At 48.9% G+C, this 16040-nt stretch overlaps 6 protein-coding genes across 6 annotated transcripts; 2 read left to right on the forward strand and 4 right to left on the reverse strand.

Annotated features, from left to right (window-relative positions):
* Positions 1-569: 569 nt before the first annotated feature.
* Positions 570-2612, reverse strand: BU24DRAFT_450300 (DEAD-domain-containing protein). The gene is made up of 3 exons (XM_033531017.1): positions 2420-2612; positions 1068-2366; positions 570-999 (listed from the first exon to the last, which is right to left on the reverse strand). The coding sequence occupies exons 1-3, from the start codon at positions 2564-2566 to the stop codon at positions 733-735; spliced, it is 1713 nt and encodes a 570-aa protein (XP_033383959.1). The 5' UTR covers positions 2567-2612; the 3' UTR covers positions 570-732.
* A 584-nt stretch (positions 2613-3196) lies between these two features.
* BU24DRAFT_408821 (uncharacterized protein) lies at positions 3197-5094 on the forward strand (the record flags this gene model as incomplete). The annotated part of the gene is made up of 2 exons (XM_033525882.1): positions 3197-3327; positions 3423-5094. The coding sequence occupies 2 exons, from the start codon at positions 3197-3199 to the stop codon at positions 5092-5094; spliced, it is 1803 nt and encodes a 600-aa protein (XP_033383960.1).
* A 47-nt stretch (positions 5095-5141) lies between these two features.
* On the reverse strand, positions 5142-6668 carry BU24DRAFT_182073 (alkaline phosphatase-like protein). Its single transcript, XM_033521630.1, has one exon. The coding sequence runs from the start codon at positions 6527-6529 to the stop codon at positions 5189-5191; it is 1341 nt and encodes a 446-aa protein (XP_033383961.1). The 5' UTR covers positions 6530-6668; the 3' UTR covers positions 5142-5188.
* Positions 6669-6828: 160 nt separating this feature from the next.
* On the forward strand, positions 6829-8603 carry BU24DRAFT_450302 (MFS general substrate transporter; the record flags this gene model as incomplete). Its single annotated transcript, XM_033531018.1, has 3 exons — positions 6829-7150; positions 7200-7708; positions 7762-8603. The coding sequence occupies exons 1-3, from the start codon at positions 7005-7007 to the stop codon at positions 8601-8603; spliced, it is 1497 nt and encodes a 498-aa protein (XP_033383962.1). The 5' UTR covers positions 6829-7004.
* A 3873-nt stretch (positions 8604-12476) lies between these two features.
* On the reverse strand, positions 12477-13763 carry BU24DRAFT_182102 (uncharacterized protein). Its single transcript, XM_033521632.1, has 2 exons — positions 13658-13763; positions 12477-13607 (listed from the first exon to the last, which is right to left on the reverse strand). The coding sequence occupies exon 2, from the start codon at positions 13455-13457 to the stop codon at positions 12807-12809; it is 651 nt and encodes a 216-aa protein (XP_033383963.1). The 5' UTR covers positions 13458-13607; positions 13658-13763; the 3' UTR covers positions 12477-12806.
* Positions 13475-15741, reverse strand: BU24DRAFT_182081 (uncharacterized protein). The gene is made up of 3 exons (XM_033521631.1): positions 13916-15741; positions 13658-13849; positions 13475-13607 (listed from the first exon to the last, which is right to left on the reverse strand). The coding sequence occupies exons 1-3, from the start codon at positions 15642-15644 to the stop codon at positions 13522-13524; spliced, it is 2007 nt and encodes a 668-aa protein (XP_033383964.1). The 5' UTR covers positions 15645-15741; the 3' UTR covers positions 13475-13521.
* Positions 15742-16040: the final 299 nt, after the last annotated feature.

Below are 16040 nucleotides of genomic sequence, written 5' to 3' on the forward strand. Positions count from 1 at the left end.
CTTGTGGATGATGACGAGTCTCGAATCAGCGATTCCCTGGACGATACTATAAGCCAGGGAAAAGGAACAGAAGGCGTTGGGAGCCAAGGACCGTTGCGACGAAAGAAAACCATTAAAGTCGTCATCAGGTCCAGGGCGTTTGTGTGATTTCTTTGGTTTCTCTTTCTTCATTGATGTACAGGTATAACTGCATTAGCAAGGGGACTTCGGCTTCGCAGTTGATGGGTTTCTGCTTATTAGCGTTTGTGTGCTGCACTCGACTTGGGGCGGGCATTTCTGGGAGGATGGTGTTTTTATTATAGCTGGTCTTCAGCTTCTTGTCTTTGGAGGGGAGGGAATAACGATATACGCTTAATTGGAAACATGCTTTACTCCTTTCACAGTCTGTCACATATGCCATCAACATAATGCTATTGGGCCGAGTGATATCTGCCCTACGTCTAGATCGATGAAGAACCGGTACCGATTCAATTTCACGTCGCAATAGACATTGTCGTGGATGAGTGCATTGGGTTATAGCTGTTTATTTCACATCAGAGATTTTGGGCATAATTGAACGTATGTATTTCCTCCTAGATCCCCTCCTTGTCTTTACTTGACGTATAGCGCCGTTATTGCCACCGTATTCTAGGGTATAACTATAGAATATGTATGATATCATGCTTTTTGCCCTCCTTTTCCTTTATCCTCCCCCTTTTTTAAATCGTCCAATGCTTAATCAAATGTCACTCTTTATTTTTTTCCCTTGCCCTTCTTGTTGAACGTCTTCAGCGGATCGATCTTGCCATTTTTCATCCGCACGGGGCGGCCCTTCCTCTTGACGATCCTGCTTCGATTGAACTTCGGCTTCTCAAGTCCCACGAAGGGGATCTCGCCGGGCTGCTTGCCGCCGGGGAGGAGATAATCGGGCACGTGCTTGAGGTGGGGTTGGATTCTGGCCGGGTGATTGAGGTTCTCGCCGTGGCGGATGTGCTGTTTGGCCTCGGGGTTCTCTTCGAACTGCAGGGGTTGGTTAGTTAGTTGTTGGGTGATGGGAGGGAGGAAAAAGGGGAAATGGAGGGACTTACGTATCGTGAGAGCTTCTCACTCTTGAGAAGTTCGCTCCTCAGCTCCTTGAGGCGGGCTTCGCGGACGGCGATCTTGGTGACGTGCCTGAGTGCGTCGGCGAATCGGTACCGGAAGCTCTCCAGGCGCGTCATATCGAACGAATAGTTCTCAATTGTCTGGCCCTCCTTCTGGTGCTTCTCGACCTGCTTCAGCACCTCTTCGTCATGCTCTGCGGTCGGGAACGAGGTCGACTTGTGCTTGCGGAACTCGTCCTTGGGAATGATGAGGGAGATGGCGGTTCCACTCTTTCCGGCCCGCGCCGTCCGTCCGATGCGGTGGAAGTAGCTCTTGTAGGTTGTGGGGAAGTCGAAGTTGAAGACGCATGCGACATTTCTGAAGTCGATGCCACGACTCACGCCGGAGTCCTTGTCCGTCTTCGACTTCTTCTTGGGTGGCTTGGAGTCGCCATCGTTCTTGCCCGCAATCTCGGACTCATCCGATGCAATCAGGATCTCGTAGACGTTCTTGTTGAATTCCTCGACGATGTGGATCCGCGATGCGACGGGTAACTCGGCATTTAGGACGCAGCTTTTGATGCCGAATTGTTCGAGGAACAGCTTCAGCCTGTATGATCGATCGACGTCGCCACAGAAAATGATGCTCTTTCCCTTGATCAACTTCAACATGTAGAACGCGTAAAGAAGCAGGAATTTGTCCTGCTCCGTACACTTCAGCACATATTGCTTCACCAAATTCGACTCTTTCTCTAGATCGTCGAGCTTCACGATGACGGGATCCTGGCAGAAGAGGCCCGTAAGAGTGTCGATATCGGTGTCCAATGTAGCACTTGCGAGAAAGATCTGGGTCGAGGTCGGTATGCTGTTCTTGAGGTGCCTGAGGTCGTTTTCAAAACCATAGCCCATAACGAGATCCGCCTCGTCGATAACCAGGTGCTCCAGGTTTTGCAGACTTAGTGCGCCATTGTTGAGGTTCTCGGCAGCTCTGGCGGGCGTAGCAATTACGATGTCCGGCTGGTCTGCAAGCTTCGCGCGTTGTACCACATCTGAACCCTTCCCTGTGATGTTTGCTATCCGGATTTCCTGACCGCAATGGGCCGATATGGACTGCGAAAGCTTCATGACTTGCGTCGCAAGTTCTGTCGTAGGTACGAGGATGAGCGACGTAACTGCGCGCTCCTTGCGCTGGATCGTCTTGTGGAGAATGGGGAGCAAGTATGCAGCGGTCTTGCCTGTGCCGGTCCCGGATCGTAGGAGAACGTCGCGGCCCTCGATGCCGACTGGTATGACCTGTGCTTGAACCTAGAAACTGTCAGCATAGTTCGTTTACTCGAGCAGAATTCTTGAAGCCTTACTGTGGTTGGTGATCCCCATTTCTGGTCGCGAATGCCTCGCAATAGGCGTGGTTCTAATCCGAACGAAGAGAATGAGACCTCGGGTGGGGGAGATGATGGCTCGGTGGCCTCAGGAACATCCTTCTCATTGAGCTTGCGTTTAGGCATGGCGAAGATTGGTATATCGAGAGCGAATATCTGTGTATGGAAAAGTATTCGTGGTTTGCTTGCAGTCGCTGGTTGAAGATTTAAAAATTTGGCCAGGGTCTGGGAAATCTTGGCGCCCCACATTTATGGATCGGAAATATCTACCATGGAATGAATCTACTTGCACCCCGTGGAACCAAGTTGCAGTTAACCTTATCCTATATAAAATACCATACTACTTTCATAACATAATCATTCTAGATGAGATCTTAATTGAAAACTCTCCACTGAATTGTGACTGTGTTGAGGGCTGACAACAGATGCTCTCTACTATTTTCTGCAGTACCTGCTTCCAAACCAAGTCTGACGCATTTAAATATTTCAGGGAATTGAAACAAATGCTTCATCATTGCGTACAGTAAAAACAATAATTCCTTTCAATTCGAGGAAGTGATTTGTAGGGCTTCGAGTTCGATAAAGAGTTGAAAATTAAATTAGTAGAATTAAAATCAATAAGTTTAAATATGCTGTCTAGAAGCATCGGGTAGACCCGACAAGCTCGGCTGCGAATAGCTAGTCGATGGTACCCAGAACTTTGGATGGAGCAGACACTCCATTATCAACCCCAAACCGACGGAGCAATTTAAAGTCATGCCGCCTGACTCTAAAAGGTCTAATGTGCGGCGTTCTAATGTGACTGCCTGTGCTCGATGCAAATCACGAAAGCAACGCTGTGATCAAAACCTCCCCGCCTGTTCGAATTGTGAACGCGCTGGCGTGGAGTGCGTTAGTCACGACACTGATGGAGCTGCAGTTCCAAGAAGGTGGTTCATCCATATTTATAGTGAAAGAGTTCTACTAACCTAATCGATTCAAGCTACCTGAAAAGCCTTGAAGATCACGTCGCCCAGTTAGAACGACAACTCCAGGAATATCGTACAAATGACCGGCAGATACCCCGGAACGAAGCGGACACAGTGACCATAGAACGCATATTGGAACAAGCCAGCTTCGTTGCCTTACCTTCGTCTAGTTTTTCGAATTCACGATATATGGGTACTGGTTCTGGGTTGCCGCTGCTTCGACTTCTCCTTTTCGAGGACGGGACTACTACACTGCCTCAACAGTCAGTTGGAAGCGACTTAAATTCATCGTCGATCGTGGACTTGTTGCAGCAAGATATCCCGGTTCAATTGCCTGCTCATGCCACATCGATAAGGCTCATTGACGCTTACTTTGAGCATTGCGACTTCTTTGTTCCTATTCTCTATCGCAACGAAGTCCTTCGTATGCTTGATGAAGCTGCCGATGACACTAAAATCCGTGAACGGTACAAGATTTTCATGATCCTGGCCATATCTATCCAGCTATTGAACAGGACCGACTCTTCTATACCTGCTTCCAGGGCTGATACATTCTTCTCCTTTGCGAAATGCCTACTTCTCGATAACCCTGCTAACCTACTCACTGGAGACCTGGAACACCTGGAGAATCTATTACTTCTCATACAATTTTCATCGTTCACGTCACATCCTTCAGTAACATGGCATTATGTCGGGTTGGCGACGAGGCTAGCTATCGATCTCGGACTTCATGATGAGCCTCCTCCGCATCATCAACTTGATCCACTCTCTCTCGACCGGCGAAAACGCCTCTTTTGGGCTACTTACACATTCGAGCGAAATCTTTGCACTGTCTTGGGTCGCCCAGTATCAATTGCCGACGAAGCCATCTTTGTGTCGCTGCCAGTTGACGTAGACGATAATTACATCACGGAGGACGGAATACTTCCCCAGCCCGAATCATCACGAAAAGCCCTTGCGCTGCATCTTATAAGATACCGACAACTGGAGTCCGAGATCATGCAAGTACTGCATCAGAAGCAACCACTAATATCGATGGCCTTTAATTACGAGCTTTGGAGAGATGACATGCGCCGAAGGCTGTACGATTGGCGTGCCACGATGCCGCTCCACCAGTTCCCATCTCAATTGGCACCAATGGAGATTTTTGACGGTTGTCTCTACAATTCACTACTCCAGCTCTTTTCACCATCACGTCACATGCCGTCGATATCCAGCGATGATACAATCTTCCTCGCAGATTGCGCCCAAGGCAGCATCGAAGCCTACCGCTCCTCGTTCCGCGATGGAAAGTTACGTTTCTACTGGCGCACTGTTCATAACCTTTTTCGTGCCGGCGTTGCCCTTGTCTATAGTCTCAAGCACTGGCCAACGGGGCTTGAGTACGATGGAGACTCCATGCAGGCGTCGTTAACCTCTTGTTCCTCGGTCCTTTGGGGAATGGTTGAAAGATATCCTGCGGGGAAACACTGCCGGGACACTTTCGATATTCTTTGCCGGTCACTCCGACGACCGGCGGCTGGACAAGACCTCCAATCGCAGCCACAAATCCACCGAGGCACAGACTTATTTCCGATGCTGGGTAATGATGCTATAATCCCCGCAGACCCATCTAGCCTGACGGCAGACCATTTTATGCTACCGAATCTCAACGTGCAGTATCTATTTCCTAGGGGCGAATCATGATGCATCAATATCGAAAAAAATTTAATACAAAGATACTAAGACTGTCTGTTACTCCAAAGTTTCCTGTTCCCAACTTCCCATTGACTCGGACTATCTACATATTCTTGAGAGGATCTGGTGGAGCTGGGTCATTTTTGAGACTTTTCTCAAAGTTTGCCCGCAATCTCATCATTGGCTGCAATACCCAGGTATTATAGGCCAGAATATCAGTCTCCTCTTTCGGATCGCGCATGATGTTAAAAAGATAAGGCGATTCCAACTTTCCCGAGGACTGATTCACCTTCGGCTCCCACACCAAATGTAGCTTCCAATGCTTCCATTTTACCGCTCGTAACTCATCCTTGATGTAGAAAAGGAAACCATCTCGCTCGCTCCTTTCCGATGCGGGATTCTGGAGGAACTTGGTCTGATCAATTCCGTCAATTGGTCGGTCTAGAGGCTTTTCAGCACCAGTCATGGCTAGAATGGTGGTGAAGATATCCGTAACATGAACGGTCTCGTTGGAAGTTACGTTCTTTGGTACCTTCCCCGGCCACCTAATTATGAAAGGCACTCGGAGACTACCTTCCATTGCTGTATGATAAGTTCCCGACCAAGGACCCGCAGTTCCTCGATAAGGCGGACGGAACTCTGGACCATTATCCGACGCAAATATCACTACTGTGTTCTCCCGCACCCCAATATCATCAATATGATCAAGGAGTTGACCGACACGGTAGTCCATCTCCGCCATCGAGTCCGCAAACTCGCCGTTACCCGTCGTCCGTTCGAAGTCTGGGTGCGGTAGTGTGGGGAAGTGGAGGTGCACTAGTGGATGGTAAAGGAAGAATGGCACCTCAGCCGCCGCCTGTCTAGATAACCAGTCTTTGCTCTTATCTACGAGCATCTCATCAATGAGCCGTCGCTTGTCTAGGTCGTAGACGCAAACATTCTCGGAGTCCTGGCCTGCAATGCCTTTCATGATGTAGGGCAATTCGGCCACCTCCGCATCGAATCCAACCGCGGATGTGAATTGGCTTTCATCCGTTGTTCTTGGGATTCCAAACCACTCGTCAAAGCCTCGATCTGATGGATACCTTCCCGGTATGTCTCCAAGGTGCCACTTGCCATGGTGAGCTGTTGCATAGCCACGTTGTTTTAGGCACTCAGGCAATGTCTTTTCCCATGCTGTGAGACCTTGCGGGAAGCCAGCTGGCACCGATTGACGGCACCCTGTTCGGATTGGATGGCGCCCAGTCATCAAAGCTGAACGCGTAGGGACGCAGTCACTCTCCACATTGAAGTTGTGGAGGAGTAGTCCCTCAGTGGAAAAATCATCTATTCGAGGTGTTGGTGCACCGCGAAGTGCACCTCCTCCATAACAGCCGAGCTCGCCCCATCCTAAGTTATCTGCTAGGATGAGTACAATGTTGGGATGGCTCGGGTCTTTGGACATGGCTAAGATCGGATCTTGAAGCTCGTAGGTTGTTTCTTTGTGGTCGATATCGGTAAAGTAGCGAAGTCAGATGCGCAATCAGGTGGCTGAAGCAATATCACTATCTTATTTGTTTGTAGAGAATTCTGACATATTTAAGCATAAGGTTGGGTGACTATCGTGCACAAATTATTTAATTGTCGCAAGACCTGCCATTGCGACCACGCTACGATTCGGTCCGTCGCTGACCGCCGACGCTCACCTCCGACAAAGTCTATAATTCAGAACTTGCCCAACCTCATTATTCTGGCGACCTCCGAACAGAACCCACTTCCCGAGTATCTCTCTCCGCAAAAGGAGACGGAAGCATCATAGTGTCGTCGCACGTCAACTATGAGGATGATCGCGCAATGTTAGACATATAATTGGCCGTTCTGCCTATGCTATGGCAGGTGCTCATGCTCAGTTGTTTTGAAATCATCATCACTGAGCAATCATGACTACATTGAACGATCAATCATCTGCTACCAAATCAATGGGAGGGGTAGATGAAAAACAGTTTCCAACCGATGTATCCATACCTGACCGGAATGGAGAAGCCATTGCGTGGACCGCGAAGGAAGAGAAAAGACTTCTACGAAAGTGAGTTCGAGGAAATCGGCTACGACCTAGGCGCTGATGTGTTTAACAGGCTCGACTGCTATCTGATGCCTTTACTCGTCCTTGGCTTCTTCGTCCTCCAACTAGATCGCAGCAACATTTCCAACGCTCTCACAGATACGTTGACCAAAGACCTGGGAATTACGAGGGACGATGTGAACCTCGGTAATCAATTGATGCTGGCAGGTATCGTTGTTGCTGAGTTGCCTTCCAACATCCTTCTCCAGAAAGTCGGTGCCCCTATTTGGCTCACTGGACAGATGTGCATCTGGGGCACCATCGCCTTGACTCAGGCCTGGTGTACCAACATCCACTCGTTCTATGCCACTCGCTTTCTGCTGGGACTGTTTGAAGGTGGATACATTCCCGGAGGACAATATGTCCTCTCATTGTTTTACACCAGAGAGGAGCTTGCTCTTAGAACCGCCATCTTCTACTTCGGAAATTACTTTGCCACTGCTACCGGTTCTCTGATGGCGGCTGGAATATTGAACCTCGCCGGCCAAGCTGGTCTTTCGGGCTGGCAATGGCTCTTTATTAGTAGGTTGTTCGCAAATGACTTGACTGAAACGTGCTGACCACATGCTCTTTAGTCGAGGGAATTATGACTCTGGTTGTTTTCCTGCTTTTCGTCCTATTCCTACCCCGAAGTGCCTCTCATACTAAGCCCATTCACGGATACTGGGATCTTTTCACGGATAAGGACAGAGCGATCATGGGCGCGCGTGTTACTAAGAGTGCGGCCAGAGCCCAGATCTCCTGGGCGCATATCAAAGAAGCATTCACGGACGTAAGACTATGGCTCCATCTGATTCTCAATCTCGCCAGTCTTGCGCCGAAAGGCGGACTCCAACTCTACGGACCGTCCGTCATCAAAGGCCTGGGATTTTCAAAGACAAGAGCGAACGCATTGAACTCCGTCAGCAGCTTTTTGGTCGTGGTGTTTTCCTTCGCCATATCATACGCGTCTGATGCGACTGGTCTCCGTGGACCATGGTGCATAGTTGCATTCGCATGGTCCATGGCCTTCGCAGGCGCGCTTTTCGGTCTACCGCTCCGCTCCGACAAATGGACGAGGTACTGGGTCTTCACCTTCCTGGGAAGCGGCAATGCTCTCGCGCAGGGCCTCAACGATGCATGGCTTAGCGTCAATGCCCGCACGCCCGAGAAGCGTAGCATCGGCCTTGCCTTCGTCGTCATCGGATCTAATCTCGGAGGTCTGGCGGGCCAGCAGATGTTCCGCGAATCTGATGCGCCGAGGTACCAGCGTGGGTTTTTGGCTATTCTATTGCTTTATGTCGCGTCGATTGCGATCACGGCTGTGTTGATGGCGGTGTACTGGTGGTCGAATAGGGGGGCTGAGAGACCCGAGTCGGCTCAGGATGCTAATGCATCGGAAGAGCTTGTGGGTCCGCCGCTGCGATGTCAATTGTAGATTAGTTGGGGAGTAATGGCAAAGTTACTAGCTTGTACAGCCAGTTGTTGTACATCGATAGTGTAGTCAATTACAGTGTTCATTATATCGAAAGACCTATAGATTCTTTCATTTCAATTCGTTAGCACCAAAGGGGATGACGTTTCCGCATATGTTCCCAAAGAGCATCTTCACGCTTGAACCACCAAGATCCACGAACTTACTCTAGAGGCAGTCTCTATTGAGCCCCCAGGAGCTTAGCACCTCGGAAGTGACATTTTATTTAATAAAATGCTTGAAAAGAGTCGGGATCGTGCATTTCCAGCTCAGTGTTGGGTTGGACCGTAGTCACTGCGCCACGACACTCCATCGCTCGGATTTGGGTTGCCAGATTTTTCATGAAACGCCTTCTACCTTTCATAATCTGTTCTCCGATATCGTAAGAGCAAGCTTAGAGGGTGACGAATGCGTCGATTGCAAGGCGAGAAATGGAACGGCTTGCTCACGACGCGAATGAGGACGGCTTGAATGGGGGGTGCGTCTTGGATGGCTGTGGTATTCTTCCGGGCTCAGTTTGATCTAGCCAAGTTCTTGATACACCCGGCCGTAAGGAGTCGATATTGGAGTGAGTCTATTGATCTTTTTGCTGATACATGCGTGAAGCTGGATGGATGGTGAAGTGGTGGACCGGAGTCAGGATGTCTGTCCTGGAGAAGGATAGTGAAACCATTGTAGCATCAAGCAATTTTAGTAAATAATAATATACATGTGGCATGATGCATGCGATCACATTTTGATATGTTCGTTATGGGCTCAGTGTTCAGTTGGTACGGTCTGCTACAGTTTGATAGACTGAGTCTTCTATAGCTACATATATCGAACCAAGATAACAAATCTCAGATGCACATTGAATGGGTATGATTTATTCTGTGATACTCTTCCATCCTGTGCTGTTTTATCTATTTACAATCTGTAGATTTATGAATTGTCATTTGTGCAATATTCAAGCTGCACCGTCCAGCAGGATGTGTTCTGTGCTGCCATAGAAAAAACATAAACATTATAACCTAGCATCGTCCATTTTGGGCTCAGCATTCACTTTGATAGAGCAGCACTAGATGAGCAACAAGAAGATTGGTCTTTTCTTTTCCAAGAGCTGAGGTCCTCAAGGTATCGAGGCTTGAATATCTGTCGTAGCCGCTAAACATCTCTTCTGACCGTTCATACAATTATTACCAACACCCCCACGGCTCAATATCTCTAATAGGGAAGAAAGGCAGCAATTTAGCTCCCGTCCAATTAAGTCCAATTAAGCATCAACGGCTGCAAAGGAAAGAGCCAAGAATGGTCATCGACACGGTGGAAGCGATGTCAGGAAGGCTGAGTAGCTACGGCAACGATGATCTGACCTCCACGAGCGGTGGCCATGATCACCAAACGTGCCCCATCTGCAGCCTACATAAACCAAGCGAATGGGCTTCGGCGCCGATTTGCCCATAGCTGGTAGTTAGCAGGCAATGTCGTAAGGTGATGACGTCCCTCGAACGCGCGCATGCGAAAACGCGCATGTGCCCATCGACATACTCGCAGCTGGTCCCGGCAGTTTTCTCATGGGGCGTGGAGTTCGTTGCGCAGAAAGAGGCAGATGACCTTTTTGATAAGCAAGGCAAGATGCAAGAGTAACCTATTCCGGCGTTTTCTGATAACGACGGTCGCCTCTGACTCTATGGTACATGCACGTTTCTGTGAGGGAAAGCAGTGTTTGGTTGCCTGTATATAGTAGGCTGACTGCCTGCACGCGAGGACGAACGTCGAGGACGGAGCGGCCTCCTTGGTGAATGATATGTACGGAATGGGAAAGACTGTCGGCTGCGGGATGGATGCCGATGAGCGGCCCGAAATAACGATTACAATAGTAGGCAAGGATCTCTCACATGTTACACTGTACACAATACACAGTACCTAGACAGTACGAGTACATTACGACTGTATATGCAGTACGGAGTACATTGTACATAGACAGTGCACACTGAATCCCTGTAGTGGATCTTCTAATTGCACGGTTGCACGGCCACGGTTACGCCCCGTGCTCCCCGTGCTTGTGAGACAGAGTCTAGAGTGTGTCTGGCATCTGAAGTCTTGGGTGCCGAGTGTGGCATGTGTGCCATCCAATTTGCGTCTCCTTACATGAAATGCGCAAACGAAAGAGACGATGATTGGTTGCCTCACTTTTGAACCAATTCCCAGGGATGTGGGCAGTTGCTCCCAGCCAATGCAACAACGCGCTTAAAGTAACCATGACCCTGGGAAGAATGCCACTACACAGTAAACGATGGATAGAAGAGGCTTTCCACCCGAAGTCTGGGTCTGTTCTGTTTCTGTCTCCTGTTAATTCGCTTCACTTGCTCGTTCAGGGTAAAAGGAAGAGATAGAGGATGAGGAAGAATCCTTCAGGAGTGAAGGGAAGGGAAGGGAAAGGACGGGAGGAAGGGAGGGGTTCCCGGTTTGGATGGAAATGAAAGAATGATGGACTTGCTCGGGAACCTGTTTTCTTTTTGTTGTTATTTGTTTGTTGCGGGAAGAATGCTTGCCGGGATGAGGGGGAACGCGGGCATCATGCTAGATCGGGTGCAAGGCTGAAGACATGTCCTATGTATGTCGGAAACTGCAAACGAAAGTTGGGGATGCTTCAGGAAACTGATAACCACAACCACCTAGTTCCAATATCGTACCTACGCCAACGGTCAAGGTTATCAACTCGCCCGCAAGGATTGTGTGTAGGATCGCTCGCTGCCAATCCCTTTCAGAACACAATCATCCAAGCAAATCACAAGTCAAGAGAATTGCCAGTACGGGGTAGTTACACCCTATTGGATGGATGCAAATATCCTGCACGGAGCACAACTGCATAAGGCAACATTTCATTTGCCTGCAACTACAGCCTGTTGATAGCTCGTAGATGCAAGAGACACACCCCGCACCTACAAACGAAAAGTGCACACTGCTCGTCCTAACACACCTGCCGTGTCCAAAAGACTCATCGATGTGACTCATTTGCTTCAACTCATGCAGCAATCTCAACTTTCTTTTCCCAGCCCTACTGGGCTGACCTTGATAAGATCGCTTGGCGGGACATGCGGTGTGTGTTTTCTTTGTGCATGGCGCTGCTGCATGGCTTGCTGCTGGTGCTAAGTGTTGCTGTTGCTGTTGCTGCAGCCGTGCGAGAGATAGATGCGTGAAACTTGAGGAAGCTATCAATCTACCAAGATATCAGCCATAACAAAGAGACGGGAACTGGGGCTACGTCTGGGTTGGTCGACTGCCTTTCAAGAGCCCTGGCTGGCTGGATCCTACTGTTCTGTGGAAAAAGCTCTGTTCACTGAGGCGTACCTGTTTCTTGACACGTACTGTACGTAGATTTGAGTATTGAGAATCTCGAACGAGCCACATTCTCAGCCTTGCCAGCTCACCGCTGTTTCGAGAGAGCCAGCGAAAAGTGGTGCGGCACCTAGCATTGGACTGACTGTTTTTTGCACAACGAAGCACGAAAACGCGTGCTGGCATGTTCGGTGAGGCATGGGAGATTTCGCACAACCAATTAGATGAACCATCTGGGCAGAAATTACACAATTTGGAGAATTGAGGCCCAAGTCGAGGGATGTACAGGGCAAGGCAAAGTCCATCGACAGCTCAGATTGTGAGAAGCCTCGAATTGATGTGGCAGAGATTCTCGAGCTCTGAATAAGTGACGTGTCATCGTCCGATATCAGTGTTTATCTTCGGTTCTGATGGTCCTGTATCTGGCGGTAAGAATGCTCGGAGAGCATGAAACCAAATCAAATCCTAGTTATGTTGATCCGTAGTTTCGTGGTCCTGTGTTTCCTTGGCTGATTGTCAGTTCCAAAAGACAGCTTTGTTTGTTGCAGGAGAAGTGTGTAAAGTTGTGAACCAATCCCCAAAAACAGAATATTGCATTAAAAAAGAAGGCCGTGGTAGTGGTAATCCGAGAATCCAAATCCAAATCCAAACCCAAAAATCCATAATCGAACGAACCAAAGTATATGCGGGTATATATGATTGTAGCGGTCAAGTGGCAGGAACTGTAGGCAGATCGTTGGGTAACGATGGCCATGAACATTCCCTTCCAACGCGGCACTCAATGGAGATGCTGAAATTCAAAAACATGAACTCCGTTCCCTATGATTACCGAAAAATGCGAATCCTTCAAATACATGTTGTTACAAATTCTTCCTCTCTAAGACACCAAACTCCGTCTACAAACCCATAACTTGATGACAAAAGAAGTGAACATGAGAAATGGTCCGCTGTGAAGATAGGAAAACAACATAAAAACAGGTCGCTGTAACAATAGTAAGATAACATAAAAATGGACCGCTGTAACGATAGGAAAGTAACATAAGAAATGGTCCGCTGTAACAGCAACAATAGGAAAGTTGACATAAGAAAATATTCCAAAGCCAGGCATAGGGTCCAGTCCAATTTTAGGGTCCCGTATCCCGAATTCAATTTGGAAAAGATACCAGTCCAATTTGAGGCCTCTGCGTCCAGTCTCCGTTCTGGGTAAACACTCCAGTCCAATTCAAGGGCCGTTTCCCGATCCATTTGGCAACAGTCCAATAGCTCCTCATGGATCCAGACTGTAACAAACGTGGTAAGAAGGAAATCCACTACGTTAGCTTTCCAAATCCCAAGGATGGATGTGACGAGTTCATGGCTGAACCGCTCCAAACAACCACGCCCGGAAGGCATTCTGTGTCCATGGAGAATAGTATCCAAAAGAAAACACAATCCGTGAGGAGAAGTATAGGGCCATGTTCCAAATAGGCATCCAGGCTTGATCAAATCGTCCGGCATAACGACCAAACTATTTGTTAGTTCCGTAGATGCTGCAATTTATTGTTGAAGGGCACACCGGAGGTCAGCCATTGCATCTGAAAGAAGGTATCTTGGGAGAGAAGCTGTAAAGGTTTGAGAAAACAAACGGATAACGGTCCGGGTTCTGATCTATCTGCATATTAGCGCTTTATGGTAGAACAAAATACAGTCTGTCTCACATGTTGGACTACTCATTAACAAATTTATTTGTTGCTCCGATGACTCTCGAAGATCAGAGGTACTTTTGTGACGTTTGTGAGTCACTGGAGGGGCCAGATCTTTTGGGAGCGAGGAGTCTTTTGGTCCCGCAGAGAGTGCACGGGACCGTCCATGAGCCTTCAGAAGAGATTTATTCGAAGTATGAGGCAAATCTACAACGTACAACTCGTTACTCTCGCGATCTGTTTCCACAAAGAGCCACGCACCGCCAAGCTTACAATGCTGTCCACGTGATTCAAGATCGGGATGATTGTATTGTACTGGGATATCGCCTTCCAAATTGCTCCGGCTCGGGGCTGAGGGTTTGGCAGTCGCTGTGTCCGTCTGTTCCAGGGCTTTAAGAGAGGCCACATCGTCATCCACGGTGGGATCCGGGGGTTTTCCGGAGCCTAGGTTATCATTCCGAGGTGAACACCATTGCAGTGAGCCTTCCGAGTTATGGCCGCTATCAATACGTACCCGAGAAGGTGATGGTTGGAGATAAATGCCAGAAGGTTCAGAGGATTCCGGAATACTTTGCGGGTGGGAATCCGCGTCAACTGGGGTATAGAATTCAATGCGGGGCATATTACCTGGTTCTGGGGAGTCACTTGGTACGTCCGGTACATACACAACGGGCATCGGGGCTTCCTTGTCAGCTGGCGCCGGTTCATCTGTCCGAAAAGGTGACATGTCGTCGATGTCTTCGTACAAGTCCTGGTTCCGTGATGCGGTTCGACTGTCGATTGTTAGCCTTGGATCAACAGGTTCAGCAACCCTGGGCTCGACAGATCCTAACAGCACAGAATGCTGGGCCCTCTGGTCCGCGGGCGATGGATTGTCGGAGTCGGACTGCCAGAATTCGACGGCTCGGTCTTCCCATGAATCGTGACTGTTATACACAAGGCCAACGTCTCGCATACTGTCTTCCAGGATATTTAGATAGTAGGCCTTTTCGAGCGCACTGTCGCGAAGGATGTCTAGTAGCCACTCTTGCACTCGTTGTTCGACAGGAGGGAACTCTGCAACCGGATGACTTGAGCCTTCTGTGGGTGCTTTAAAAGAGGCGTTGAAAGACACAGTTCTCGGGGCGATAACTGTCGGTTCAGAATTTCGACGCAGCCGCCGATTGAGATCGCCATCATCATGATTCCTGAGTTCCTGTCGTAGTTGTTGAACCTTAACCTGGGCGTCTGCGATGCGGTCTAGAAGGCTGCTAGACAACTTTTGCAGCTTCGGGTTCATCGAAGAGACACTGACTTGATTGAGAGGTTCCGGCTCTATGTCGGTGGCATTGGAAGACATGACATCGGAGAAGTGGCATGTTTCTTGCCGAAACGTGTCGAATTGCTTGACCAAGTAGCGGAGGTTGGCAACTGCAGCTTGATACTGAACAGCGATGGATGGCATGATACTTGTCGGTTTTCGAGGCAAGGGATTTGGAACTGGTTGAATATCCCGGCGGTCATGACCGCCATCATCGTCATCATCGTCATCATCCTCAAGCAAATCCATGACTCCTATCGAGAAGAACCTCTTTTCTTTGGCCACGTACCGCCATTCCTGCCCTCCAAGAGCTTCGCCTTCTTGTAGATAGTCATCTTCAAGAGGGCCAAGTTTGTCTCTCTCCTCTCGAAGTCTTTGATAAGCATTGGATATCCCGGGTGGGATGCCGTGAGGGAAGGCGTCTTGCAAGGCTGTCATAAGGCCTGCTTCGGCGTCTCCCGTCTGTATACGCTGCTTACGGACCTCCAGGGCTTTGGCATAATGGCTCTGACGTGCAATGAGTAAGGTTTCTCTATCCTCCGCAAGTTCATCTTGATCGTCCAGCAAGGCTTCTACCCTTTCCCTCATACGAGAGAGAGGATCGACATTGATTCGAGGTTGATATCCAGTACCCAAATGGTTCATTGCATGACTACGTTCCAGGTCGAACTCGAAGCCCCGACTGTGTGGGGCCATTTCCATAGTTCCATGAGCTTATGCGACATCAACAAAAGTTAAAGTTCAGGTTGGTGTTGTGGCGTGTTCACAAGTGTGCGAGGGTAGAATAACGAAGAAAGGGTGATAGATGGGTGAACCGTAGCATGAAGGCCATGTACTGACTGTCGTAGAGGCGTGAGGAGTTTGGCTTAGAGTCCCATTGTGGATATACAGTTTAAGTCAACGAGAAGTTATGGAGAGTAGGTTGAAAGCTGCAATACGTGGAAAAGTGGCACAGGTGCGGCGCGGTAGTGAATAAATCGAGGCCGCTGTCAGGAGATGGGAGTGATGTGTCAATATGGGCAGGGATGTGTACGACCGAGTGGTGTTGGGAGAGGCCAAAAGAGCATTCCAGGTGTCTGTCGTGGCCAGCCTACTTAT

The sequence above is a fragment of the Aaosphaeria arxii genome, assembly GCF_010015735.1.
Source record: "Aaosphaeria arxii CBS 175.79 unplaced genomic scaffold BU24scaffold_4, whole genome shotgun sequence".
Lineage (NCBI taxonomy): Eukaryota > Fungi > Ascomycota > Dothideomycetes > Pleosporales > Aaosphaeria > Aaosphaeria arxii.

Bases quoted from the DNA above. Each gene is read 5' to 3' on its own strand.
- BU24DRAFT_450300 (XM_033531017.1), bottom strand. From the start codon at position 2,566: ATGCCTAAACGCAAGCTCAATGAGAAGGATGTTCCTGAGGCCACCGAG. The intron at 2,367-2,419 runs GTAAGGCTTCAA...GACAGTTTCTAG, and splicing joins AATGGGGATCACCAACCACA to GTTCAAGCACAGGTCATACC. The intron at 1,000-1,067 runs GTAAGTCCCTCC...CAACCCCTGCAG, and splicing joins GTGAGAAGCTCTCACGATAC to TTCGAAGAGAACCCCGAGGC.
- BU24DRAFT_182073 (XM_033521630.1), bottom strand. From the start codon at position 6,529: ATGTCCAAAGACCCGAGCCATCCCAACATTGTACTCATCCTAGCAGAT.
- BU24DRAFT_182102 (XM_033521632.1), bottom strand. From the start codon at position 13,457: ATGCCGGACGATTTGATCAAGCCTGGATGCCTATTTGGAACATGGCCC.
- BU24DRAFT_182081 (XM_033521631.1), bottom strand. From the start codon at position 15,644: ATGGAAATGGCCCCACACAGTCGGGGCTTCGAGTTCGACCTGGAACGT. The intron at 13,850-13,915 runs GTAAGCTTGGCG...TGTACGTTGTAG, and splicing joins TGAATCACGTGGACAGCATT to ATTTGCCTCATACTTCGAAT. The intron at 13,608-13,657 runs GTGAGACAGACT...ATATGCAGATAG, and splicing joins GTTAATGAGTAGTCCAACAT to ATCAGAACCCGGACCGTTAT.